The sequence below is a fragment of the Tripterygium wilfordii genome, chromosome 22, assembly GCF_013401445.1.
Source record: "Tripterygium wilfordii isolate XIE 37 chromosome 22, ASM1340144v1, whole genome shotgun sequence".
In the NCBI taxonomy this organism is placed as follows: Eukaryota; Viridiplantae; Streptophyta; class Magnoliopsida; order Celastrales; family Celastraceae; genus Tripterygium; species Tripterygium wilfordii.
Genome location: NC_052253.1, coordinates 11,380,985 through 11,404,967, shown reverse-complemented (window position 1 = coordinate 11,404,967; position 23,983 = coordinate 11,380,985). Strand labels below are relative to the sequence as shown.

Sequence of the window (23,983 nt, the reverse complement as noted above, 5' to 3'; positions counted from 1 at the left end):
CAACATATCAATCAGACAATTGGGCCAGTTTAAAATTTGAGCCGCTAACTCAGTCCGTTTCACGTTGGCCGGAAAGAACGAGGTCGAGGCCCACAAAGAAGAGAAACCCACAAAGCCTCTCATAGGTCTTTGGCCCATGCAAGAAAATAACATCGAAACCATTCGATATGGAAGTTGAACTTGTGATCTCTTACATTTGCAATGAATGACTACAATCAAATTCACCTTCAAATAGCTAGCTAGCTTAATCACATAATTAGGATGTTGTAAACTCGAATCCTTGGTTCAAAAGAGCCCCCATCACCCACAGCTTAGTATTTGGCAAGTTCATGTCCTGCTGACAATCTCTAGCCTGTTTAATTTTCATGCACAGTACCAATTAGTACCAAAACTGAACAAAGCAATCAGAAATCAAAAAGAAGAAGACGACCGATGAATTATGCAGAAGAGGGAAGCTCACAGTCAATGTAAATGTCAATATAAAACTCTCAGAAGCTGAGAACAAGTTTGAACTTTGAACAAGAAAGCTGGTAAGGGACTCGAGAGCTCGATACAGCGACACGGCCACTCCTTCCCCTTTGTTGCACACCAGTTTCATATAAAATCCTCTTTCTTCTACTTGAAACACTTCCATCTGCCCATTATCATTAGGTTATAGAAGGCATTAATTGGTATGATTAATTCATTATTAGTACCATGAACTGAACCTGCAAGATCTTATTGCAAAATTGATTGTTGTTTTGAGCGATTCGGATCTTCTTTGGCTTTTCATTGATCGTTGCTTGATGTTTTCCTAATCCTGTCAATGATGCTTCAAGTCCTGCAATCTCATACTTCAGCTTCTTAGCCTGCATTTGCAGCTCCTGAACATAGAGTGCAGCATCTCCAATTATGGAGGCCTTGTCCATCTAAACAGAACAACAACATTAACAGAGTTACTGTAACTATGGTTTGAAAACTAGCAACATGAAAGATAATATTTGTAACAGCCCGTCTCTTTGCACTCGTAACATTTTATTTACATGGTCCGTACGACTTTGTCTTCCTAAATCTAACACCAACTCATACTAGTTTGAGCCCAGGAAAAAAAAAAAAAATTTGTTACTACTTTCGAAGTTTGACCTATTATATTATCTATTTCACATCTTCCCATGGGAGATGTGGGATATGATACTTGACTCCATCGTCACTCGCTAACTTGCCCAACACCACCAAACTTGACACTATAGAAGCTTATTGTGGCGCCAACCGCTCAACCCGGATGCTACAATAGTACTAATTCAGTGAATCAAAAAACAATACATTATCAAATATTACACTCCAACAATACCTTAGTTATGTTAGGAACCAATGTTCGTAACTGATAGAGCTTCTCCTTCATGCTTCCCCTTCTCCTACGCTCAGAAATCAAAGTTCTCGACCGATCCGCCTTCCTGTTCCCGGTGTTAGTTGCAGTGGTAGTCGTCGTCGTCGTGGATGAATCCTCCTCCTCCTCCTCCTCATCGTTACCTACTTCTCCATTGGCATCCCCATCAAAATTTGGAAATGCATTATTGATCAGAGCAATATCACAGGGATCCAACACCAATGGTGTACTATTATTAGCATTATAATCAGTTAGCATTTCTTCTGGGGTTGGACCAAACTGATTGTTGTTGTCGACCAACAAGCCATGAATAAGGTCACAATCGTAGCCGCCATTGATCAACTGGTTTTCATTTTCTCCTCGAATTAGATCGATAATGAACTGATCAATGTGCAGAAAAGGATTTACGACAGATGCATCTAAATTATCCATTCGTGTTGGGTTTTTTGGCGATGAGAAAATGATGAGGGAGGAGAGGGTGGTCACCTTGTTATAAACTGTAGGAAGTCAATGTGAATGGAATCAAAGGGGTTTCTCTGACTTTACTATTAAAATCATAATTGTAGTTGTCAGTTGACAAAAACTTGTTAAACTAACGAACTCATGGTGTTTCATGTATCTCTGTGTGTGTGTCTGTCTTATCCAATTGTTTTATGGACTCGGGAAACCCTGAATTCAATTCTCATTAGGGATAATATCATTGTGGTCACGTATTAGGATTTAGCCCAACTTATCATAATATCATGTCGTTAAGATGGAAAAATTCTGTGCATATGGACCTGACGACTCGAGTTTACGTTGATATCGGATGTTCAAAAGATGAATTTGCATGATGTCCTTTTCGGTTATAAAAAAAAATCTAAGATTATGTGAAAGATGAAGAAAAAATTTAAATATTTTGGAAGAAGCATCATACATCTACAATGAAATTTGCTCTCAATTACACGTGGGTTCTTGGGGAGCATGATCTAGAACTAGAAGAGACTAATTGGGCTGTCATTGTATCTGCAAGCCAGATTCACGGGCTGGGCTGAAAACAGCACATAATTGGACCGATCCAAAACTGTTGGGCCGGACCATATGGATAAGTTAGGCCTAGTTAAAACAATTTGTTTTTCGTGCTATGGGCCTTCTGTCGCTGTCCTAAATAAATAAAAACAAATTTTACGTTCAATAAAATAGTAGGTTGTGAAAAAATAAAGAAAGTAATTGGGTGTGAACGGAATCAAGGGAGGAGTTTTATGACGTCTAGTTTTATTGACTAAAACTGCAAGCGATGAACAAGACTAATTAAAAATTAAAAATATATAATTATCTTACAAAAATGATTGTTTTATTAACCATGCAGTTCATATAATAAAGTTAATTAACAAAGTAATTAATTAACATAGTGCACGATCCAATACTCCATTCTCAATAAAATAATTTTGAAGTGGGCGTAAGCAGTGATCACATTTACGTGTGATCAAATTAGTATATTGTAAGAAGATAAATAAACAATATTATTAAAGGAATTGTCTCATAAGTTAAATAAAGTAATTAATAAGTGTAATTAAGCTGTAATGAAATCGGTGGCATGCATGTGGCCTAACGCGGACAAACCTGTTAGTCATCATGTCAAACACACAACAAGGCCTCATCTCTCCATGGGTTTAACATGTGTTTATTAGACAATCCATCGACACTTTGCAATTCTATGACATCTCAAACTCATCACAAATGTATCAATGAGAGGTGGCTCGATTGACCATCAACTAGGTTAAGCATATGTGTGTCAAATGTTCGATTTCAATAAAAAATATATTTCTTGGTGATATTTAAAAAAAAAAAAACTCTGCATAAATATAATGTTTAGCATGACAAATTCAACAACATATTATTTTGTTGGAAAAAAAATAAATGATCATGATAAAAAATTGAATATTTTGAAATTATATTCGACAATTTATAATTATCATATATTTTTAATGTTAAATTTAATTTTTTATTTTAATATGAAAAACGCATAATTCTAAATCCTACATATAAACTCAAAATGTTCAAATTTTCTGAATGCTGATTAGGCACTTTCCCACGAGTTTGTTTTAAACCGTTAAGTAACCGCCACGTATTAAATGAAACCTAACAGCCAACAATTAGCGGAGTCAGCAAGGGGCCCACCCCCCAGTCAGCAAACGTCGAGTTCCTAAAATTCGTATCCATTTTCTTATCCGGCCGCCTGAGTGCGCGCCTTCTTAAAAGTCCAACCGAAAACGACTCGCGCCAGCTGTTTGTCAAATCGACACTGCCCACAGTTGTCCAGACAAAACGAATCAACCACGCGATTCATAAGACCGTGTAAATTATTGCCCGACCCGTCGTTCCCCAACGCTCCTCAATCTTCAGGGATCGCGTGGGAGAAGGAATCCTTGAAGAATTGTCAGTCTCCACTCTCCAAAACATCCTTTACCGTTCAACCGTTAATTGCTTAGAACCAAGAATTGTCATTGTCCCTGCTTATCAATTTGCTTACAGCGTTTCCCTTCCTCCAACCCACGTGAAAGAAGCGAAGTATCTTCTCTGGAAAGCGAATTTCTTCGACGCAGCTGTTGAAAGTTGAAATCTTATCCAAGTCAGTTTCTACGTTATTTCCTCTTTGGATTATTCGATAAAAACGCATATCTGGTAATGGCAAAAGTAAGATCGTCCGTGTCGCCGAGTCACCGTGTATAGCGATGATTTTGACGAAGGCGTATAAATATCGCTCTTTTCCTCCTGTTCTTCCTACAATCAATTCTCTGGTCCGGGTATTCAAGCTGTTCTTGAGATAAGGTGATTTGCATTTGCTTTGATTCTTTATATCTTGCATTTTGGTTCGATTTCTTTTGTGAGGTGTTAGATAGGTTTTTTGTTGATTGATTTTTTTTGTGTTCATGGGGTTAGATTCAGAGGAATTTGATGCCAAGTTGAGCTTTGAGGGTTCAAACGTTGTTGAATTTGACGATAGACTTGTGTCTTTGATGGATCACGGATCTCGAAATCATGGGTATGTCTCGCTTTATTCAACTGGTGATTTCTTCCTGTTTTCTGCTTTGACTATGAGTTTCTTTTATGTTCGACGAAATTCCTAAATTGGATTGTTTGATCAGGTGCCCTCATTATGAGAGGAGATGCAAGATCAGAGCTCCATGCTGCAATGAGATCTTTGATTGCAGGCATTGCCATAATGATGCAAAGGTTTTTTTTTTTCTTTGCCATAATTAATCTGTTTATGAAGAGAGGTCAATTTTTTTCCCTGAATCTTTGTCTGAAATTTGGTCTTCAATTGAAACAGAATGCATTGGAGATCGATCCTCGTGATCAACATGATCTTCCTCGCCATGATATTCAAAAGGTTCGTTCTTTATGATAATCTTTAGGGGACAATGAGTTTATGATTGTCAATTTAGCTTAAAATTAGACCAGTTAATTTATTAAGCATTTACCATTCCTAGAATCAGAAATTATAGAAGAAAAGTTCACATTGGGTTGTTGAGATTATTTTTAATCTTTGCATATATAATTCAATTGGATTATTCCATCTTTGTTGTCCGATTTTCAATTTGTCTGAGAATGTCTGCATTTCCAAAAATCCTTGTATTCTTTTGCATGCATTAGAGAAACCTTTTTTTTTTTCTCTCCCTTTTTGTGTATCAGTTGATTTCTTGGTCTCAAGTATTGGCCCTTCTGCTTGTGATTACTATGTCGGTGTTCTAAATTTTTGTCTAATATTTTGTTTTGATATCCAGGTGATATGCTCTCTATGTAGCACAGAGCAAGATGTGAGTGTCTTAAACATGAAACCAAACTTGAAAGTTTGAGATATCTGATAAATATTCATAGTTTTGTGTAGTTTTTTAATCTCCTTGTGTTGTTTTGAGCAGGTTCAGCAGAACTGTATAAATTGTGGGGTTTGCATGGGGAAGTACTTCTGTGCACAGTGCAAATTCTTCGACGATGATGTAATTTTCATCTCTTGGTTTACAGTTTATCTCATTTAGTTAATAGATATAAACGCTGAAGTAGCTAACAAATGGGTTGCTGGTTTCAGGTTTCGAAGAATCAATACCATTGTGATGAATGCGGAATCTGCAGGTGAGGTTTTAATTCAGTTAATTTTATGTGTGGACTAATACATTTAATCATATAAGGGTTCTAGTAATGACCTCATTAGCTCATCATCTCCGGGTTTTCGTTTGCAGAATTGGAGGCAAGGACAATTTTTTTCATTGTAAGACATGTGGTAAGTGAGAGAGACTATTAGTCATTCTTCTTTGCAAGTGCGACCTCAATTCTTTTTATTTTAGTACCTCTGAATACTTCGTCCAGTCGAGTTTCTGAGATAACACTTGTATACTTCAGGATGTTGCCACTCAAAGATGATGAAAGATTCACACCGTTGTGTTGAAAGAGCAATGCACCACAATTGCCCTGTTTGCTTTGAGGTAAATTAAACCATTAATCCACTAATGTCATTTGAAACAGTGAATCTAGAAATCACTTGATACTTACATGAATTCATCCATCCTTTGCCGCAGTATCTTTTTGACACATTGAGCAACATTACTGTCTTACCTTGTGGACATACCATACATTTGGAATGCGTGAAAGAGATGGAGCAGCATTACAGGTAAGGACTAATATCGAGTTCTTATTTTCATTTTTTGTTCTTTGACTTCTTTCATTGCTTGCTTGCAAAACCCCTATGTATTTTTGTCTGGTCAATTTTGAGCCATTGAGATCATATGTATGCTTGATTGTGCAGGTACTCATGCCCTGTTTGCTCAAAGTCCATCTGTGACATGACCAAGTTGTGGAGAAAGCTGGATCAAGAGGTATTCAAAATGTTCAGTGTTTTCTATTTTTACAGCGCGGGGGCAGTGGCGAGGGTGCTATTGCCTCCAAATTGGTATACGCTTAGACCTAGCAACTTACGTTCTTCCCAAACTCTTAATGCAGATTGCATCAACTCCAATGCCTGCCATTTACCAAAACAAATTGGTAAGTTAGCATAACATACAAACCTTTTGTCGATTTCTAGCCACCGTTGAAATCAATCTCTTATAAAGTTGTTCTTGTACAATTAGGTGTGGATCCTCTGCAATGATTGCGGGGCAAACTCTCATGTCCAGTTTCACATTGTTGGAAACAAATGCCAGAGCTGCGAGTCCTACAATACTAGACAAACACGAGGCGGACCCACTAATTCATGCTCATCAGAGATGGCTGAGATGATGATATGACGGCCGAGTGACAAAGATATTGCACTTGGCTAGCCATTCTTTTCATTCACTGGCATGCCAATACATGTCTCAGCAGAAGTTGGGTGTTGGGTGCAGCAACTCATGTTTGGAGTTATTACTTTCTGATTACATTGGTCATAGGGGAATAAGGCATTCAATCTAGCTTTTGTCTTGATACCGGGCGTTGCTATTGTAAACAAATCCAGTAGTAGCTGCTGTACCATAGTTCCAAGTTCTTTCATTCTTTTTGCTGTAGGACAAGGTTTAAGTAGTTTCTTAAGAGTTAGTATATTTATTTCCTTTTCTTATTAGAAGTCTATTTTTAATAGAATTATTAAGAGTTTTAATGGTTAATGGGAATTCTAGTGGAATTAGTATTTTTAATTTTATTAAGATTTTCTTTTTAGTTTTTAGCATCTATAGGGTTGTAATTGTTTCTCTCAACTTACTTCAAGTTATGTTGGCTTTGTCATGAACTAGTCAATCGATCCTCAACACCGTACGGCGTCACTTTTGCTCTTGTTCATGGAGCAATAGTCGACTAGCGATGGGAGGCAGACACACCTTCACCATCCAATTATGTTTCTCAGACTCAACTACAAGAAATAACTATGGCATCTGCAATTTGTCCCATCTGTGTCTTGGAACCTTATTCATCTGTTCAAGTACATTTTTGAGAAAACAATGTGGTTTAGAGAATGAGGTCTCAAAGCCCCTTGCTGTCATCAGTTCTCAATACAGAACATCAAAGAACCCAGACTGTATGAACATCTTTGCTGCCAAACCCACATTGTAATAAGCATTTGTTGCTAAGTCCTGGGTATCTCATTAGATCTGATTATTAATGATATCTTTCTTTATTTTTGAAAGTATTGAAACAACAGAAGTAAAGGGAAACTTTCATTTGTATGTTTTAAAATAGGAATATGTACCTCTTTTTCTCACTTTTTTGCCTTTAAAAAGGGTCAACAATCAAAGCTTATGCCTCCTGCTTTACATTCAGCAAGGCATAGTCCCATGGGTATCCTATGAGAATTCTGTATATGAGCAAGTCAATTCCAGACAAAAAGGAAAAAGAAGTCAACTCAATCTTTCTAAGGCAGGTAGGTGAAATCTTAAATTAACCTTTACCCTTATGATTATCTTTGAACAAGGAAAAAGGCAAAAATGACAGCAGAAGGAAGATTTTATAGCGGCATTAACAATTAACAAAGTGAAAAGTAAATCCTATTCCATAAAGCTGACCCCAAAGCTGCAAAACTCAGGCCATGATCCACTAAGTAAGAGCACAACTGCACTTGTACAACCACTTCATCAGTTCATCCTTTCTTTACACTAAATAGATTTACAAACAGAAAACATTGGCTCGCTAACAATTTCACTCTCATTTGAAATTCAAAACAGTAGTTTTGCTTATCCAAAAGGAACTGATAGGTTTACCAATTGCTTAGCTTCGAAAATGTACTCTAAGAGCTGCAGACGGTAGTGTCGTAGGGTGCTTTGGATTGGATTATAACCCGAGCTCCTGAAGCAAGCCTGTTAGGAGGAAATCAAACAAATTTCAACCAATTTAGATGACATGTTCCCAGCGTGATATTTATGTAAAGAAATTGTTCAAATATTGACAGAATTCTATACTCAACTTTCTTCAATTTTGATCACTTTCTCTTCCTCCATTCTGGATGAATCTTGCCTCCTTGATTTACCAGGCTCCATCATTCTTTTACTGCCACCATCATAAGTGCTACTGGATATAGCTTGTGATCCATCAACCACTTCAGATGAGTTTCTTGGTTTCTCAGAAATAGGAGACCTCATCGACTCAGTCCTTGGTTGTTTCACTTGTTTGGTTATTGAAGCCTTCATAGATAGAGGGATGCACTTTGAACTCCCTGAGGTTGAGTCTTTAGTCCCATCAACTGGAAATACTTGCTTACAAGTCCTGCAATCCAGCTTTATCTCATACTTTAGCATGAATTATTCAAATGAAACAGATGAATTTAGTTCTTCTAGGTGATTATGAAACGGACAAACGATTGACTTAGGTGAGAGGAACATAACAAAAAGTAAGGTTTTTAAATATATTCCCTCAAGGATGCCTGAGAAGCAAATTAAGCGACACTAACCTGTCAGCATTGTAGGAAGAACAACGCTTCAGAGTATAAGCTCCACCTCCTTCCTCCTTGAGCATTTTTGTCTCAACCAAGCTCCCACTGAAGTATTCTTTATCCTCCAACCTCAACCCCATGAATCTTGGATTCTCCGACAGACAATCAAGCTCACCAAACATTAAAGTAGGGAATAGTGGGGAGGAAAATTCTGAATGGGAAAACTTCGCCCTGTAGGTTGGAATGATGCCAAAACTGTGGTCTTTCACAGATATTGACCCACATGAGATCAATTGCATCAACATTTTTGGAGCCTTTAGCCTTGCATTAGTAGGCATCCGGATATCTTCCTCTTCAAGAATCCTAAAACTGTTTATTTTACTGGCATCAGCTCTGATCAAAGATTCTAAAGTTTCAGTCTTCCCAGCTAAAGAAGAAGCACTTGAGAAAGAGAGGGGAGGGGAGACTGAATCCCCAGTGGTTTCAGAATTCCCTTTCCCATGTGGAACCCGATTTTGATAATTCTCATTGCATTCTGATTCAAGCCTACCGTCATCAGTTGAAACACCTCTTGTGCAAGTTTTTCGGGGCTTGGGTCTACCTACATTTTCCTTGGTCTGTGTTGCAGCATCAGCTGACTCCTCGCTTTTATAAATCTTGTATTCTGTCAAGCTCAGAGAACCACTAAAGGACGAAGTCTTCCCAATGCTGGATTTTGGAGACACACCAGAGGAACCAAGACGTTGAGCGGGAAGGGAAAGTTCATCATCCTGAGAATGCTTAGTCTCCCTCCCATTTAGGCTTGAAGATGATGAGGAATCATCCTGACTTCTAGAAGATACTGGCTCTGGTGATTGTTTCAGATTCTGAATCTTTATATTTCCAGCATTGAAACGATCTACAGAGAGGAGAACACCATAAGGTTGATTGTCTATGCCATTTTAAATCATTTAATTGGTTAGAGGAAGGATGACAAAAATTTACCTGAACTGGAATCCTCAAAGAGCTCAGAGCCTTTGAGAACATACTCATTTCCATGCGCAGGAAGAATAATGTCATCTTCACTAAGATCATTCCAAACAAATCCGTTCTTGTAGCTTCTGCACTGATTAAGAAGAATATATTAACAACCACTGTTTGTTTACACAGAGAGTTTTTGACTTTTAGTCCTAAAAAAAGAGAGAAATTGCTTCAATGTTCATTTCTGGAGCCAAAAGATTACAGAACACATAAAACTCGAAGATGAAGCTGATTTTCTCAACATTCCTACATTTTCTCACCAACCAAATAAGTACTGAGAGTGGGAGAAAAACAAATAGCATATGATTTCACCTCTTAGAAGACCAAGAGTACATGGAAGCCATTTCTCTGCCTCTTAAAACATTGAGCCTCTGAATCACATCTGCAGAAACACATGTATTCTCAAAAAAAAATTTCTAGTGTCAATCAGAAGACGGTACTCGATTATTAGAACAAACAAACTATATGCTCAACTACCTCTCAAGTAAAGACCGTCAGACGATGACAATGGGACCTCAATGAAGTGCGGATGCTCGAGCTGGCGATTCCTACAGAGGTAGTAAACCACAGCCACCTTCTGGTTGTTCTGCTGCTTCGGCGACCTCTTCGTCCACACTTTCGCCCTCTCTGGACTCACTTGCCTGTACTTCTTCATTCTCGCCTCCATTCCTAATCCAAACTCGCATTAGACAAATCCCTAGCGGAGCTCGCTGTCTTCTCCAATTTCCCCGGTGATGTCTATTCGGCGAGTATAACCATCACCTGGTTGAAAAAAGAACCAAGCCAACGCAGTCGAATTAGCTTCAGATCTGAGCAACAAAAGCAAAACACCTGGAGTGCAACAAATTATCAATGAAAAATAAACCATCAGAAGAAAAATCGCAACATTACCTTTGTGACTCCGATTCTGTCATTCAAACGGTAGGGAAAGAAGAATGTGAGAATGCACGTGTGGGGTGAGAGAGAGAGAGACGGTGCAAAAATGGTTCATGGAGCAACGAGAAAGAGCCCGCAATTAATGCTTGAAATAGAGAGACAGTGCCTGAGTTATATTTATCGGGACATTGAAAGAGCGATGTGTGGGTGTCGGTGATGGTGACTAGTCCTTAAAACAAAAAAAGTGACGGTGACTAGTGGGGAAGACGACGGAAGGGAAGGGAAGCTTGCTTGCGAGTAGGGTGGCAAAACAAAAATTGGTTTCGGGTCGGATGGGAACATGTGTTTACATGTTCAAAATGTTGACATGTTAAAATCCTAAGCTGAATTGGATTATATCATACGCATTTAATTGATCAAATTCGGATTATTTTAGATTCAAAAAATAATCTAATTTGAAAGTTTTAGGATCCATACAAATAAAGCAGACAACATTTATTTACTTGACTCCGAACTCGATTTTAAATAAAACAAACGTTTTATATTTAGACCTAGATTTCAAAAATGTCATTTATGTTCAAATTTAGTTTAATCCAAATCACACTAAATTTGATCATTCGGATTATACATAATTTCAAACATGTCACTTATTTTCTGGTTTCTTTTTTGGTTTTGGCTGATTCCCATACTCTTAAACATTATTAACAGCTGAGACTGAGAGAGACCCCAGCCCAGCCCGTTACAATATATTGGGCCGAACTTATAACGGATCTTTGACCTTGGTCAACGGGCCGTGCTGGCCCGGCGGGCCTCTAGCCCGTTTGACACATCTAGATAAACGGTCTGTATATTTGGGTCTCCCTTCTCTGATTGGCCGATCTAAGAAGACCATGTTTAGAAATTTGAAGGACAGAGTGCAAGCAAAGATAAGTGGATGGAAGGAAAAAATGTTGTCTAAGGGTGGTAAGGAGGTGCTGATAAAGGCAGTAGCGCAATCAATCCCAGCTTATACAATGTCATGTTTCCAAATTCCCAAATCTACTTGTCAGGAAATTTCAAGGTGCATAGCAGATTTTTGGTGGGGGCAAGTAGGAGGAAAAAAGAAAATTCATTGGCGTGCTTGGGAGAAATTGTGTTGGTCAAAGGAAGAGGGTGGATTGGGTTTTCGTGATTTGGAGTCTTTCAACCTTGCGCTTCTAGCAAAACAGGGATGGCGCCTTTTGACAAATAAATCATCCCTATTCCAACGTATTTACAAAGCTAGATATTTTCCCCATGGTAACATAATGACGGCAGTGGTGGGCTCTAACCCTTCTTATGCTTGGAGGAGTTTGTGGGCTGGGTTGGCGCTATTGAAAAGGGGTATGAGATGGAGGGTAGGTAATGGAAAGTCCATTCTATTAAAAGATGATCCTTGGCTCCCACAACCTTCCACCTTTAAAATTTTCTCTCATCTCCCAGAGAATTGGCACACAAAAACTGTCCACCATTTGATTGATGAGAACTTGGGGACGTGGAAGCATGATCTTGTTAAAGACTTGTTTGATCCACAAGAGGCAAGTTTAATTTTGACAATCCCGTTGGGAGTAAACTCGGTGGAGGATGTGATGAGTTGGCACTGGACAAAAAATGAATGCTACAATGTCAAATCTGGTTACAAGTTAGCTGTGCAGTTGAAAAGGGAGCAAAGCATGGTGGGCTCCTCGTCTAATCATGGTTGCGCTTTCCCTTGGAGAGCATTATGGGATATTCAGGTGCCAAGTAAAATTAAGCACTTTCTGTTTGGAGCTGTACATGGCTGCATCCCTTGTAACTCAAACTTACATCGTCGACGAGCCATTTCTTTGAGTGGGTGTATTCTATGTGGCAAGGAGGAGGAAACTGTAGACCATATTTTGTTGCTTTGTCAAATGGCTAAGGAGGTTTGGTCGAGTGTTCTGCCTACGGAGTACAATAGTGGGGGATGTCGCTTAAAATTTATTGACTGGGCTGCCCACATTTTAGCTTATTCAACGACCTCAGTGAAGGTTATCTTCGCTGTGTTTGCATGGTTTATTTGGAAAAAGAGGAATGAATTTATGTTTGAAGGAAAATGGACCTCTTATGCTACTTTGGTAAGGCGGGGCAATAACTTCATTGAAGATTATAGGCAAGTTATGGCGACCCAGGATGTTAGGCAGGGAGATTCTACAGTTAGTACAGCGACAGTCTGGGCACCGCCACCAAATGGTCTTTTTAAGCTTAATGTTGATGGGGCATGCTTTAATGACAAAGGTACTTGTGGGGTTGGTGGTGTTATGCGAGATGATAGAGGTCAAGTAAGCTTCGCCTTCTCTTGTTATAGGTAAGGAATCCTAGACCCGGTGGCAATTGAGTCTCTTGCTGTTCTGGTGGGACTACAAGTAGCCCAAGACAGAGGTTTTCGTGATTTTCAGCTAGAGTCAGACTCAGCTATAGTTTGTCGCTTCCTCTCTGACCGTTCTTTCCACCGGGCCCCGCGGGAGCGGTGCTCCAGTCGTGCGAGTTGTTAATGGATAATTTAGGTGTCTATTTCTGTTCTCATGTATCTCGAAATTTGAATCAGGTTGCCCATTTCATGGTTAGAAACTCTCATCGCACTCTAGGTACTAGACTATGGATCGGGGAGACTCCAGCTTGGGCGATGTCTGGTTTGTAAGTTCTATTTTCTGTTGTGTTATAAAATTTCATTTCCTATCAAAAAAAAAAAAAAAAAAATTGGACAACTTATTTCAGAGACTCTTGTTACTGTAGGGCAGCCAGGTGCGGAGAGAAAATGGAGTAGCAGGAGCATTCCCGCCATCTGTTTGCCCCATTATCGTTGCCATTTTCTTTCATCAAAACAAACGGCCCAGTCGATAGTCTCTTCTCCCGCGGCATCTTCCATTACATGCTCACTCTCCGCTTCACTACTGGCTCTCTCTGCCGCCATCGTTACTCAATCAAATCTCTTCCTCCTCCTCCTCTTTCTCTTTCTTCATCGTTCTTCACATTCTCCTGTAAGCCACTATCTCTCTTCTTAAACCCTAATTCTGTCCATAATTTCACTTGCACAATGTCATCTGCCCCCAAGAAAAGCGCCTTCGATGTCCTAATGTCCAAAAGCCGCGCTCCTAATTCGAAGAAAGAGACTACAAATTCTCCCAAGAAACGTAAAACCCTAGACTCTACCCCTACCGGTAACAGAACCAAAATCCTAGGTTCGGTCGATAATCCTCAAGTTTCAGATGCATCAGCCAAGACGCCTGATGCAATTGAAAATTCTTCTCAGAAACCCCAAGATTCCAGCGACACCAAATCGAGCCAAGAAACTAACATCAATAGTTCAAAATCTGTCCCCGTTAAGGAGAACAAAAAGGGGCGCGTAGAAGACATGATTGCGGAGCTGAAGAGCAAGATTCCGCTGCTGAAGAAGAAGGCGGGAGACTTTGACCCCAAATTGATGGCCTGTTGGGAGAAGGGGGAAAAGGTTCCGTTTATTTTTCTTTGTTTGGCGTTAGATTTGATCTCAAACGAGAGTGGAAGAATTGTGATCACGGATATTGTATGCAATACGTTGAGGACTGTTATGGATACCACTCCCGAGGATTTGGTGGCCGTCTTGTATCTTTTGGCGAATAGGATTGCCCCTGCACATGAGGGATTGGAGCTGGGGATAGGGGAGCCATCGCTTATTAAGGCACTCGCAGAGTCATATGGAAGAACCGAAAAGCAGATTAAAAACCAAAACAAGGTAATTTTTATGCAGGTTTACATTATTATTTCTTGATCGTTACTTTTGGAATCTTATTTTTCTTATCCTTATCACATTGCTGTTAGGTGTAGGAAGATGAAAAAATTGACGTTTCTTCCATCATGTGCGCATGCAGCTTTGATTATGGAAAGAATGTGTGAGTGGGATAGTTAACTGTAGGTTAAAACAGTGAGTGGGATGTTTTGATTACACTTAATATGTTAACTAATGGGGTTTGCACGATAGTGGTACCCTGCCTTCGTTGAACTACTTAACAATTCAACTTATCATGCTGCTCTAATTACCCCACCCTAAAATGATAACCTGTATTTTCATCGTACTTCTAGATTTTAATTAGTAGATTCTGGGAAAACCATACCATTTTTCTGATTTGGGAAGCAGCTTCTTACTAAGCTTCTTTTTTAACTTTTATCTGCAGGAATTGGGGGATTTAGGCCTTGTTGCGAAAGGAAGCCGTTCATCTCAACTTATGATGCGCAAGCCCAATGCATTAACAATTGCCAAAGTTTTGGATACATTTCGGCTCATTGCGAAGGTATATTCTTAATTTTTTATTACTTTCGGCAAATCCTCATAGATGTCTGTATATGGATGATTTTATATTTGAAATTCATTAGGAAATGTCAATTTTCTTTGACTTAATGAAGATATTTCTTCAGCTCCAGATTAGCGTCATCCCACCTCATGTAGAAAAAAAATTTCGTCAGAACTTGATCTTCATAACTCTGGTTTTGCAATAGGGAATAATTTTGTTTTGGTTAACCATCAAAGAAGTTGGTTGGCGCTTAACTTTAGATGCATGGTTTTTCCTCTCAAGTCAATTGCTTTTGGAAATGTTTTCTCATATGACCTTTCACTCTTCTTTTTTGTGAATATGTTACAATTATTGCTGATGATTCTCTGAGTGAATAAAGTTTCCATTATATATTTCAGGACTTTCTAGTGGGAGATATGTTTGTGATTTAATGAATATTATGGAATATTATTTTAACTTGCCCTTCGTAACAGGAATCTGGGAAAGATAGCCAAGAGAAGAAAAAGAACCATATCAAGGGGCTTCTTGTTGCAGCTACTGACTGTGAACCTCAATACTTAATTCGCCTCCTTCAGGTACTAATTTATTTGAAATTTACTAGTTATTAGCTGGACGACTCAATCTGTTATTGGGACCATTCTTTGGATTTCTCCTTGCAGGCAAAGTTGCGAATCGGATTGGCAGAGCAGACTCTGTTAGCTGCATTAGGACAAGCTGCTGTATATACTGAAAAGCATTCTAAGCCTCCTTTGGATATTCAGTCTCCTTTAGAAGAGGTGAGCTGCAATTCAGTTGGTTGGTAAAGATGCTGTTATTATTCTACAACTTGTGTCGTGCATCGTAACTAAATGGAATGTCTCATCTGTATCTGTACATTGCCTTGTTCTCGAACAATAATTGTGCTGAAGGTATGATATGGAAGTTTCAAAGCGTCTCTTTGACAATATTAATTGTTATAGTCAATTTCTATATCTTTTTACTATAAAGTTCTTTTGCATTCAAAAAAAATTATTTATGTGCAAGCAATGCTACAATTGTTATTTCTTTAATGCGGGTCCTACTTCATAGTGATTTCCTGTGCATTTGTTATTGAGCTCTGGACCTTAAGATAAGTTCTATTGGATTTGGAATGATTTTATTATTTACTTATTTTGGATTCGTTTTGAAATAAGGAAACCAATGATACCGTTTTCAGGTTGTTATGACATTTTTGGGTTGATTCTTTGAGCTGTTACAAGTATTTAGTTAAAACTAGTTTCTGGTTGAAAGTTCTGGGATACCATTCTATTTCAGCGATTGTAATATGATTGTATTTGTTTCAGGCTGTAAAGATTGTAAAACAAGTATATTCTGTGCTACCCGTCTATGATAAGATAGTGGATGCTCTTCTTAATGGCGGTGTATGGAACCTCTCAAAAACATGTAGCTTTATGCCAGGTGTTCCAGTTGGACCAATGCTGGCAAAACCAACCAAAGCAATATCTGAAATCTTAAATAAATTCCAGGATATAGAATTTACTTGTGAATACAAGTATGACGGAGAGCGCGCTCAGGTTTGTACAAATTGAACACTCTTTTATTTTCCTTGCTACAATGTGTATTGTGTCATCATTTGACTTCTGTAATTCAGATACATTATATGGAGAACAACTCGGTTGAGATTTACAGTCGAAATGCGGAACGAAACACTGGGAAGTTTCCTGATGTTGTTGCTACAATCTCAAGGTATATTCATCCTTGTTTAAGATTTTTTTTCCTTGTATAATATGTTGATCATTCAGTATTCCAAAAATTAGTTTAAGCAATTAGCAATAACATCTCTTGTTGATTGAGTATTGAGTGATTTATGCAATTTTTTATGTCAAGCTAATCTCTCTGTATTAAATACCAAGTGCGACTTTTTCTTTTTTCTTTTTTTATGGATACCAAGTGTGCTTACCTCCTGAAGGTGGAAGTGCTTGTGAAGTTTATTTCTTTGTCATCATTGCTCATTTGCTTATTCAATATATTTATTTGTTAAAAGAAAACAATTGTCTTAGGTAGCTATGCTCAAGTGAAAATGATTATGGATGTAACTTTGTGTCATCTGCGGTTTTGATACGTTAGGACATTAGTAGACATATAATGTGGTACTTATGGATATAACACTTATTGTACAAGATTTCTGAGTTCTTTGATTGGTGGAGTGGGAATGGAAATATGTTATAACCCCATCATGTAATATGATACGATGGGGAAAAGTTGTATTAACAACTCATATGAACAGCTCAATATGTGGTTGTTTTGGATAATTGCGGCCCCTTTTGAAGATTCAAAATTCACTCTCTCTCTTTCACAGACTTGCACACTCTCGCACGCACAAATTCACTGCCTTCACTATATGTGAAATGAATATATTGAAGGGCATCTTGGATTGCAGAATCTTGTTTTTGTTTAAAACTTTTTACCTGGGATTTTTGATGATTTGAAAATGTAATTCAGTTGGTTAGGTAATTGGATTTATTCCGGTTGTAAACTTGTAATAGACTTAATTAAAACTGTTTGGTGCATTGGCACTTCCTTAAGGTGGCTGAGATTCTCCAAATGTTGTTGCTTGTGCAGTTGCAAGAGCTACAATAGACATATTTATAGTGTCAAAAGTTTTGTTTCTATTCCATTCTTCACCTATCTTTCTGCATAATTTGTGTTACTGGTCAGAGTGTATGGAATGAGTCTAAGAGTGACCCTCTCTCTCTCTCTCTCTCAATATTAGTTATACAAGAAGCTGCCAATGAACTGCGTATCATGGTTTGCTTGTTAGTACAGGATGCTATTTTTTGTAATTTTGCTGATTTGGCAGATGACAGCATTAACCGATTATATGCAGGTTAAAAAAGTCCTCTGTGAAATCATTTATTTTGGATTGTGAACTAGTTGCTTATGACAGGGAGAAACAAAAAATTCTGCCCTTCCAGGTAATCTGTTTATTTTAGTCCCCCCCCCCCCCCCCCTCTTCTTTTGAATCAGGTTGCTCATTATTTCCTATCATTATGTTTATCTATTTCTGTATTTTTGGCTTCTTTGGCGGTTTACTGGTATTCTTATTTCTTGCTGTTTACACTTTAGTTTTCTTTTCATGTGTGTACATTCTGCAGTTTAGTAGTTGAAATTGACTGGATTCATATTTTGCGAGGAGGTTACAAACTGTATCATCGACTATTCTAGTTCACAGGGTAGTATACAAGGAAAAAATGATGATGATTAAAGCAATTGGTTGAACAATGATAACGGCCATTTAGGAAACGTATTAGATTTAGAGCTGCTCCATCATAACCTACGCGTCACGTTTGTTCAAATCAAGGAAATAACTTCTCTACAATGCAGGGTAAGACTGTGCATCTGTTTGTTCTACAGTCAGCAGGGCACAGTGGTAGTGGCAGCCTTCTGCACTGCGTTTAGGAGTTGTAGCATGAAAAGGGAAGGTCAAGTAAAACTTACTTCTAATTTCTTGCTTCATCAAACTATGTCTGCAATCAGTTTTCTTTGAAGTCAGTATTCATGGGTTCCTGGTATGTGATGCTATCTTGATATACAACTGAATAGAGGAAGGAAAGACAGCTACATTCATGTGATATTAAATTGTTTGGGGTGCTGGACTATCCAAAGAGGGCAAGTCTTCCCCTCTGAGAAGAAGGCTCTCCTCTGGTGAAGGATCTATGAACAATGAGCTGGGAGTAAAGGCTGCACGAACAACACAGTTCATTTGTGGTTACCTTGGCCCGGTTTACGTATTATTATGGCTTAATTTGACAGTTACAAAGTTTTTCATTATATTTCTAGAGAGAGAGGCAAAGCGACTTGCGCTCTTAAGTTTTATTTTAAATGCTTCTGTGATCTTACCATGTGGATATTACCCAACGGTGAGAACATTTAAATGAATCATATGATATCGTGTGTTGGTTCGCCGGTGTTTGAACTGGAGTGTGTTTGATCCAGCCTATTGTTAAAAATCACCTATGTTGTGGAACCATGGGTTGCTAATACAGTAAAGTTCAAGTTGAAAATTCATGCATCTAAGGCTCTAAGCTGATCCCTGGTTTCAGTTTTCGATTTAGATGATTTTTCAATATCTTGATATCTTTTTATTTTTAAGAGCATCGTAATTTATTTTCCAGCTATCAGATTGTTATAATGTATCATTGATTCATGCACATCATTTTACCTTTTGGTTCTGTGAGCCACAAATAGTAATTTCTGGTGGGCTGTTTCATATATAATTGTTGTCCATGATGTTATGGAGGATATCCTTACGTTGCCCGACCAAGTCATTGGCATCAAGGCGTTCTTTTTGTTGAGATACCGTTATCTTTGGTTGAATGTTGGCAGATCCTTAGTACTCGAGCACGCAAGAATGTGAATTTAAGTGACATCAAGGTTGAAGTTTGCATATTTGCTTTCGATATGTTGTATCTCGATGGCAAACCACTCATTCAGGAACAACTAAAAGTTCGTAGAGAGGTATGGCCATCTATTGTTGCTCATTCACATTAAAACTCGCAGTATGGTATTTCTACAAATTTGCAGTAACAATAATTTGTTGGTAGGCTATTTGAAAGCAATTTTAGGGTTTAGGCCATAGAGTGAATTAATTTTTTTTAAAGGGATTTATTTGCTTCTTAAAACTAGTTGAAAGTCAGATGGCGAATCAACCTGTGTTTAATAATTTGAGGGATAGCACCCTTGGGGCACAATTTCTTCCATCGACTTGTTGTGTTTTTTCTGCACAAGGACGATAAGTGGCCCCTAAATTTATTAATGCAGGACTCTAGCATATGATTTGAACTTTTAAACATCTGGCTACTTTGGTATTTGTTACACGAAGGATAACTATATTCTTGTTACTTATTTGCTTTATATATGTATATTTGTGATACAATAGATGCCTGAGTGTGGACCTCCCATTTTGGTTTTTTGCAGCGACTTTATGACTCATTTGAGAAAGAACCTGGGTATTTTCAGTTTGCAACTGCAACAACGTCAAATGATCTTGAGGAAATACAGAAGTTTCTTGATGCTTCTGTTGATAATAGGTACACACTTAAAATTATTTAGTTGGCTTGTTGGGTGTTAGTCTGATATACCAAGATGTACCGAATGTAGTATGTTGGTGGATTGTTATTGTCTGAATCAAATCAACCACCAACACTGTGTTCAAGTTTATCTCCCTGTTGAAAAGTGTAGTAGTCAAAGCAGGCTGTTTAGGACATCGAGTAGTTTGTTTATGGGCAATAGAAACTGATTTGTTCTGTAGTTATATGCTTTTCTAGTGTGGGTTGTTTATTAGAGTAGTGCATAAGTTTTTGATGGTTCTATTTTTTTGTAAAAGGTGCAGTGCTGTATTTATTTTTATTGAAATTTTATCTGCTCAGGTCATTGATTCATCTTAGTTTACAGTTGTGAGGGTTTGATTATCAAAACTCTAGATAGAGATGCTACATACGAGCCTTCGAGACGGTCAAACAATTGGCTAAAACTAAAGAAAGATTACATGGAGAGGTAACGTGTTGAGATAATTGCGCAACTTTCTGCAGCTTAGTGATTTTCTTTAACCAATTTAATGTTACATTATATGCTGTGCTTTGCAGTATTGGGGACTCGCTAGATCTAGTACCTATTGCTGCTTTTCATGGTCGGGGAAAACGCACTGGTAATCCCCTTATTTTCCATTTTTGTTTATTCATGTCCATTTTACTTACCTGATTTTCCTGGGAGTTTCATTACCGAGGACATTTACTGCTTAAGTTCCCCTTTTAAACTCTAATCCATGCAGTATTGATAATCAATATCCTTCTTTCAGGTTCAAACCTGATTTATGTTTATGGTGTTATGGTGTTTTTCCTCAGGTGTATATGGCGCTTTTCTTCTTGCTTGTTATGATGGCAACAATGAAGAATTCCAAAGCATCTGTAAAATAGGTGAGTGGAATTTAGTTTTCTAAATCAGTTTGATGGCTGTTTAATGCCTTTTTATCTATTGATATGCGTCATCTTCTCTCTCTCTCTCTCTCTCACACACACACACACATATTTTTGGGTGATGACGGACAGGGACTGGATTTTCTGAAGCAATGCTTGAAAAACTTTCAGCCAGTCTTCTTTCTAAAGTGATTCCAGGACCAAAGGTCTGTGTTTCTCCATTCTATTTTCCCATTGATGTATGTGGAGTTATCTGTGTCTTTACTTACCAATTGTGACTTTTTTGGTTACAGCCATACTACAGGTTCGCAGATACAATCAATCCAGATGTGTGGTTTGAACCCACTGAGGTAAAATTTATGTGTGTTCTATCATGGGAGAACTTTTATCTGCACTTCCCATCTGTTTTTGCTTTTGTGTTCTCATCCTTTGCAATTTCTGATCTGCATGGGTACTTTGCGTATGTCAAATTGTTTGATTTGCATTAGTGTTCAAATTTGGTTTTTTTTACTACCTTAACTGGTCCACAACCACAAAGTCTTCTTGTTGGCTGCCCTGATACTTCACCAGACCTTTATAAATAACAACCTTACATATTAGCCACTCTGATATTCCTGAATAAAATTCTCTGTTGTCCTCCCATTTAAGAGTAACAAGTCACATGTGGAATATGTAACACTTGACATTTGGATCGCAACTAAGTAAGATCTCATTAATATGGACTTCATGTAAGTATCTGTTCTTTTTTTCTAGTAGAGTTGGGGGACTGGAGTTTATTCACCACCTGTTAGTCCGGACTCAATCAATTTGTTGGGATTCATCTTCACTTGTGCATGTTGATATCATGGATATAGTTTATTTGAAAAGATGATGGGCTCATTGATCTGGTCTCTCCAGTGGGGTTATTTACCTTCCACTCACTTGGTAACAATTTCGGGATGTTAATTGGACTTTTATTGTACTTTTTTTCTAAGATGAGGAAAATTTACTAGTGTGATCATTGTTATATACTTTTTGAAAAGAGCTTTGTATGCATCAATATGTTGGGTATGTTTCTTACGGGCTCAAAAAATTACAGGTTTGGGAGGTTAAAGCTGCAGATCTGACCAAGAGTCCTGTTCATCGTGCTGCAATTGGAATAGTGGATTCCGATAAGGTTGACTAACTCTCATCCAAAACTTAAAAAACTGTAGCACAGTTACTTGAGAAAGTTATTTTTTGTGTTACCTACACATGGGCTGTGAACAAGGTTGGAAGTGGCTCAAATCCATTGGTTTGGTGTAATAATAAGAAAAATGTGTTCAGATATAGCCCATTGCATGGCCTTTTCTTTTTTATTTAGGTGAACATGACTCCGCTACTTCCTAGAGAGTAACCTTAGTTAGAGACTTAGAGGTTAAATCTGCGCATTGAGTATGCATTTTGTTTGGCTGGCTAGTTCATTTACGTCTGGTTGAAGAGCATGTAGGAAAAAAGGAACTCTTGTTTTGGCATGGGTGTTCTGGTTACCAGTTTGGAACCTATTTTTTAATTTTTTTGTAAATTTATGCTCAATTATTGTACAACACCCATTTACTATTTCACTTAGTCTTTCTATTTTTTTGTGAGAAGGGTATTTCTCTCCGATTTCCACGTCTTCTTCGTGTCCGTGAAGATAAAACTCCGGAACAAGCCTCTTCATCTGAGCAGGTGAAGAATACTCATGTTTGTTCAGTTATCTGATATTTATATATGCGGAAACAGAGAGAGAGAGAGGATCAGTACCCCCTAGGCATTGACTCATGGTTGTGCATGCGATAATAGTTTTATTGCATTCTGTTTATGCCTTTCCCAATTTAAATTTCAGGTAGCTGAGATGTATAGTGCTCAGAAAGTCAATCACTCAAAAAATCAAGAAGAAGAAGATGATGATTAAGGAGTGCAATCAATTTCAGGCTCATCCTAGGAGGTGGTTTCTGTTGGTAAATATCTGCATTGACATTGGTGCAACTGCAAATGCATCACCACGAACTCTCTGCCTCTAAGCCTGACATTGTTCACAGCATAAACATTATTAATTGATCTCAAATTTTCTGCAATCTTACTGGGGAAAAACTTAATGGGCCCTTGAAACTTTTCGTCAATTTGTTGATGTTGTATCAGGGGCGACATGCCAACTTGTATATTTGCATTTATCATTGAACTTTCTCGTGGGTTAGACTTTTGCTGACAAATTTTTTTCCATTGCTGGCTTAAGCTTGACAGGTGTGCAAGAGGCATCATGCACGAGATTTATAAGATCGAGCGTATCTGCTAAGAAGGCTAATCAACGATCATCACTTTGGATATATTATTGTCTCTAGCATATCTTGTCAACTAATTCTCAGACATTTGTTTGTTAATAAGGCTTTTGTGAACTGCTTGCAGTTCACAATCACTGGTTGTAGCTCCTGTGTTGTTTTGGATTTGTTTGTGTTTCTAATCGCTCTGTTTTATACTTGGGCTAGTGGATAGAAGTTCAGGACAAAATGGCTTTCGGTCTCTCTCGGGTCAGTCTATTATGGGCCTGGCCTATGAAGGCCGGATGAGGTCCATTTAGGGCGGAATATCCGATGCTCAATGTGACAGTATAGTGGAGAGAGAGAGAGAGAGTCTAGTTTGTTATGATAAAAGTGATGGTAGTCATTCGAAGAAACTCTGGATTCAAAGAGAGAATCATTAGATGAAACTGAGTCGTTGGTCAAGTTGTCTTCCCCGGAGCTACTACCGTGTTGATCAGATTGCGCCCGGCGAGTCGTGAGTTGGCCTAACATTCCTAACTTGGTCCAAGGGTCACATGACTTGCGATTTGACGAGTTTCCTCCTTTTCTTTGGAAGGGCAGGCAGCATGTTGTCGTAATGCAACTTCTCTTCTCTTCTTGCTGTCTAATAATCGTTCCAGTTGGTTGAATCGCTGGAATCTTGGATCTATCTATTCTTGGTCAATAGGCAAATAAAAAACGGAAGCTCTCTCACGACGTATAATTGAAATTTTCTCCGGACTTGTACTTTGCATTGAATATTCAGCTTGTATAGGAATATGAGAAGTTGAAATTTTTAACTGTAACAGATT

At 38.2% G+C, this 23,983-nt stretch overlaps 4 protein-coding genes across 6 annotated transcripts; 2 read left to right on the top strand and 2 right to left on the bottom strand.

Annotated features, from left to right (window-relative positions):
• Nucleotides 1–150: 150 nt before the first annotated feature.
• On the bottom strand, nucleotides 151–1,808 carry LOC119990367 (transcription factor FER-LIKE IRON DEFICIENCY-INDUCED TRANSCRIPTION FACTOR). Its single transcript, XM_038836242.1, has 4 exons — nucleotides 1,331–1,808; nucleotides 708–908; nucleotides 461–634; nucleotides 151–352 (listed from the first exon to the last, which is right to left on the bottom strand). The coding sequence occupies exons 1-4, from the start codon at nucleotides 1,796–1,798 to the stop codon at nucleotides 257–259; spliced, it is 939 nt and encodes a 312-aa protein (XP_038692170.1). The 5' UTR covers nucleotides 1,799–1,808; the 3' UTR covers nucleotides 151–256.
• Nucleotides 1,809–3,716: 1,908 nt separating this feature from the next.
• On the top strand, nucleotides 3,717–7,016 carry LOC119991832 (E3 ubiquitin-protein ligase RZFP34-like). The gene is made up of 13 exons (XM_038838316.1): nucleotides 3,717–4,177; nucleotides 4,289–4,391; nucleotides 4,495–4,582; nucleotides 4,680–4,739; nucleotides 5,134–5,166; nucleotides 5,269–5,346; nucleotides 5,436–5,479; nucleotides 5,587–5,627; nucleotides 5,747–5,829; nucleotides 5,923–6,014; nucleotides 6,150–6,219; nucleotides 6,344–6,385; nucleotides 6,472–7,016. The coding sequence occupies exons 2-13, from the start codon at nucleotides 4,366–4,368 to the stop codon at nucleotides 6,625–6,627; spliced, it is 813 nt and encodes a 270-aa protein (XP_038694244.1). The 5' UTR covers nucleotides 3,717–4,177; nucleotides 4,289–4,365; the 3' UTR covers nucleotides 6,628–7,016.
• A 779-nt stretch (nucleotides 7,017–7,795) lies between these two features.
• Nucleotides 7,796–10,941, bottom strand: LOC119991831 (protein UPSTREAM OF FLC-like). The gene is made up of 7 exons (XM_038838315.1): nucleotides 10,647–10,941; nucleotides 10,233–10,517; nucleotides 10,068–10,137; nucleotides 9,720–9,835; nucleotides 8,754–9,633; nucleotides 8,270–8,569; nucleotides 7,796–8,163 (listed from the first exon to the last, which is right to left on the bottom strand). The coding sequence occupies exons 2-7, from the start codon at nucleotides 10,420–10,422 to the stop codon at nucleotides 8,094–8,096; spliced, it is 1,626 nt and encodes a 541-aa protein (XP_038694243.1). The 5' UTR covers nucleotides 10,423–10,517; nucleotides 10,647–10,941; the 3' UTR covers nucleotides 7,796–8,093.
• Nucleotides 10,942–13,389: 2,448 nt separating this feature from the next.
• Nucleotides 13,390–23,971, top strand: LOC119990947 (DNA ligase 1). 3 transcript variants are annotated; one of them, XM_038837091.1, is made up of 18 exons: nucleotides 13,390–14,382; nucleotides 14,822–14,938; nucleotides 15,412–15,513; nucleotides 15,598–15,714; nucleotides 16,261–16,491; nucleotides 16,569–16,663; nucleotides 17,805–17,892; nucleotides 19,304–19,435; nucleotides 19,895–20,007; nucleotides 20,372–20,473; nucleotides 20,563–20,624; nucleotides 20,821–20,892; nucleotides 21,025–21,098; nucleotides 21,186–21,242; nucleotides 21,971–22,048; nucleotides 22,504–22,581; nucleotides 22,739–22,853; nucleotides 23,129–23,971. In XM_038837091.1, the coding sequence occupies exons 1-17, from the start codon at nucleotides 13,540–13,542 to the stop codon at nucleotides 22,805–22,807; spliced, it is 2,430 nt and encodes an 809-aa protein (XP_038693019.1). In that variant the 5' UTR covers nucleotides 13,390–13,539; the 3' UTR covers nucleotides 22,808–22,853; nucleotides 23,129–23,971. The 3 variants fall into 3 exon arrangements, 2 of the variants coding, with proteins under 2 accessions (XP_038693019.1, XP_038693016.1); XM_038837088.1 differs by lacking the exon at nucleotides 23,129–23,971 and having other exon boundaries at nucleotides 22,739–23,105; XR_005466108.1 differs by lacking the exons at nucleotides 22,739–22,853; nucleotides 23,129–23,971 and having other exon boundaries at nucleotides 21,955–22,048.
• The last annotated feature ends 12 nt before the right edge of the window (nucleotides 23,972–23,983 follow it).

Bases quoted from the DNA above. Each gene is read 5' to 3' on its own strand.
- LOC119990367 (XM_038836242.1), bottom strand. From the start codon at position 1,798: ATGGATAATTTAGATGCATCTGTCGTAAATCCTTTTCTGCACATTGAT. The intron at 635-707 runs GTTCAGTTCATG...GATAATGGGCAG, and splicing joins TTTGCAATAAGATCTTGCAG to ATGGAAGTGTTTCAAGTAGA. The intron at 353-460 runs GTGAGCTTCCCT...AAAATTAAACAG, and splicing joins TATTGACATTTACATTGACT to GCTAGAGATTGTCAGCAGGA.
- LOC119991832 (XM_038838316.1), top strand. From the start codon at position 4,366: ATGGATCACGGATCTCGAAATCATGG. The intron at 4,740-5,133 runs GTTCGTTCTTTA...TTTGATATCCAG, and splicing joins CTCGCCATGATATTCAAAAG to GTGATATGCTCTCTATGTAG. The intron at 6,220-6,343 runs GTATTCAAAATG...CTCTTAATGCAG, and splicing joins GGAGAAAGCTGGATCAAGAG to ATTGCATCAACTCCAATGCC.
- LOC119991831 (XM_038838315.1), bottom strand. From the start codon at position 10,422: ATGGAGGCGAGAATGAAGAAGTACAGGCAAGTGAGTCCAGAGAGGGCG. The intron at 9,634-9,719 runs GTAAATTTTTGT...TCCTCTCTGTAG, and splicing joins CTTTGAGGATTCCAGTTCAG to ATCGTTTCAATGCTGGAAAT. The intron at 8,164-8,269 runs TTGAGTATAGAA...TCCTCCTAACAG, and splicing joins GTGATCAAAATTGAAGAAAG to GCTTGCTTCAGGAGCTCGGG.
- LOC119990947 (XM_038837091.1), top strand. From the start codon at position 13,540: ATGCTCACTCTCCGCTTCACTACTGGCTCTCTCTGCCGCCATCGTTAC. The intron at 22,049-22,503 runs GTTGACTAACTC...TTTTGTGAGAAG, and splicing joins GAATAGTGGATTCCGATAAG to GGTATTTCTCTCCGATTTCC. The intron at 22,582-22,738 runs GTGAAGAATACT...TTTAAATTTCAG, and splicing joins AAGCCTCTTCATCTGAGCAG to GTAGCTGAGATGTATAGTGC.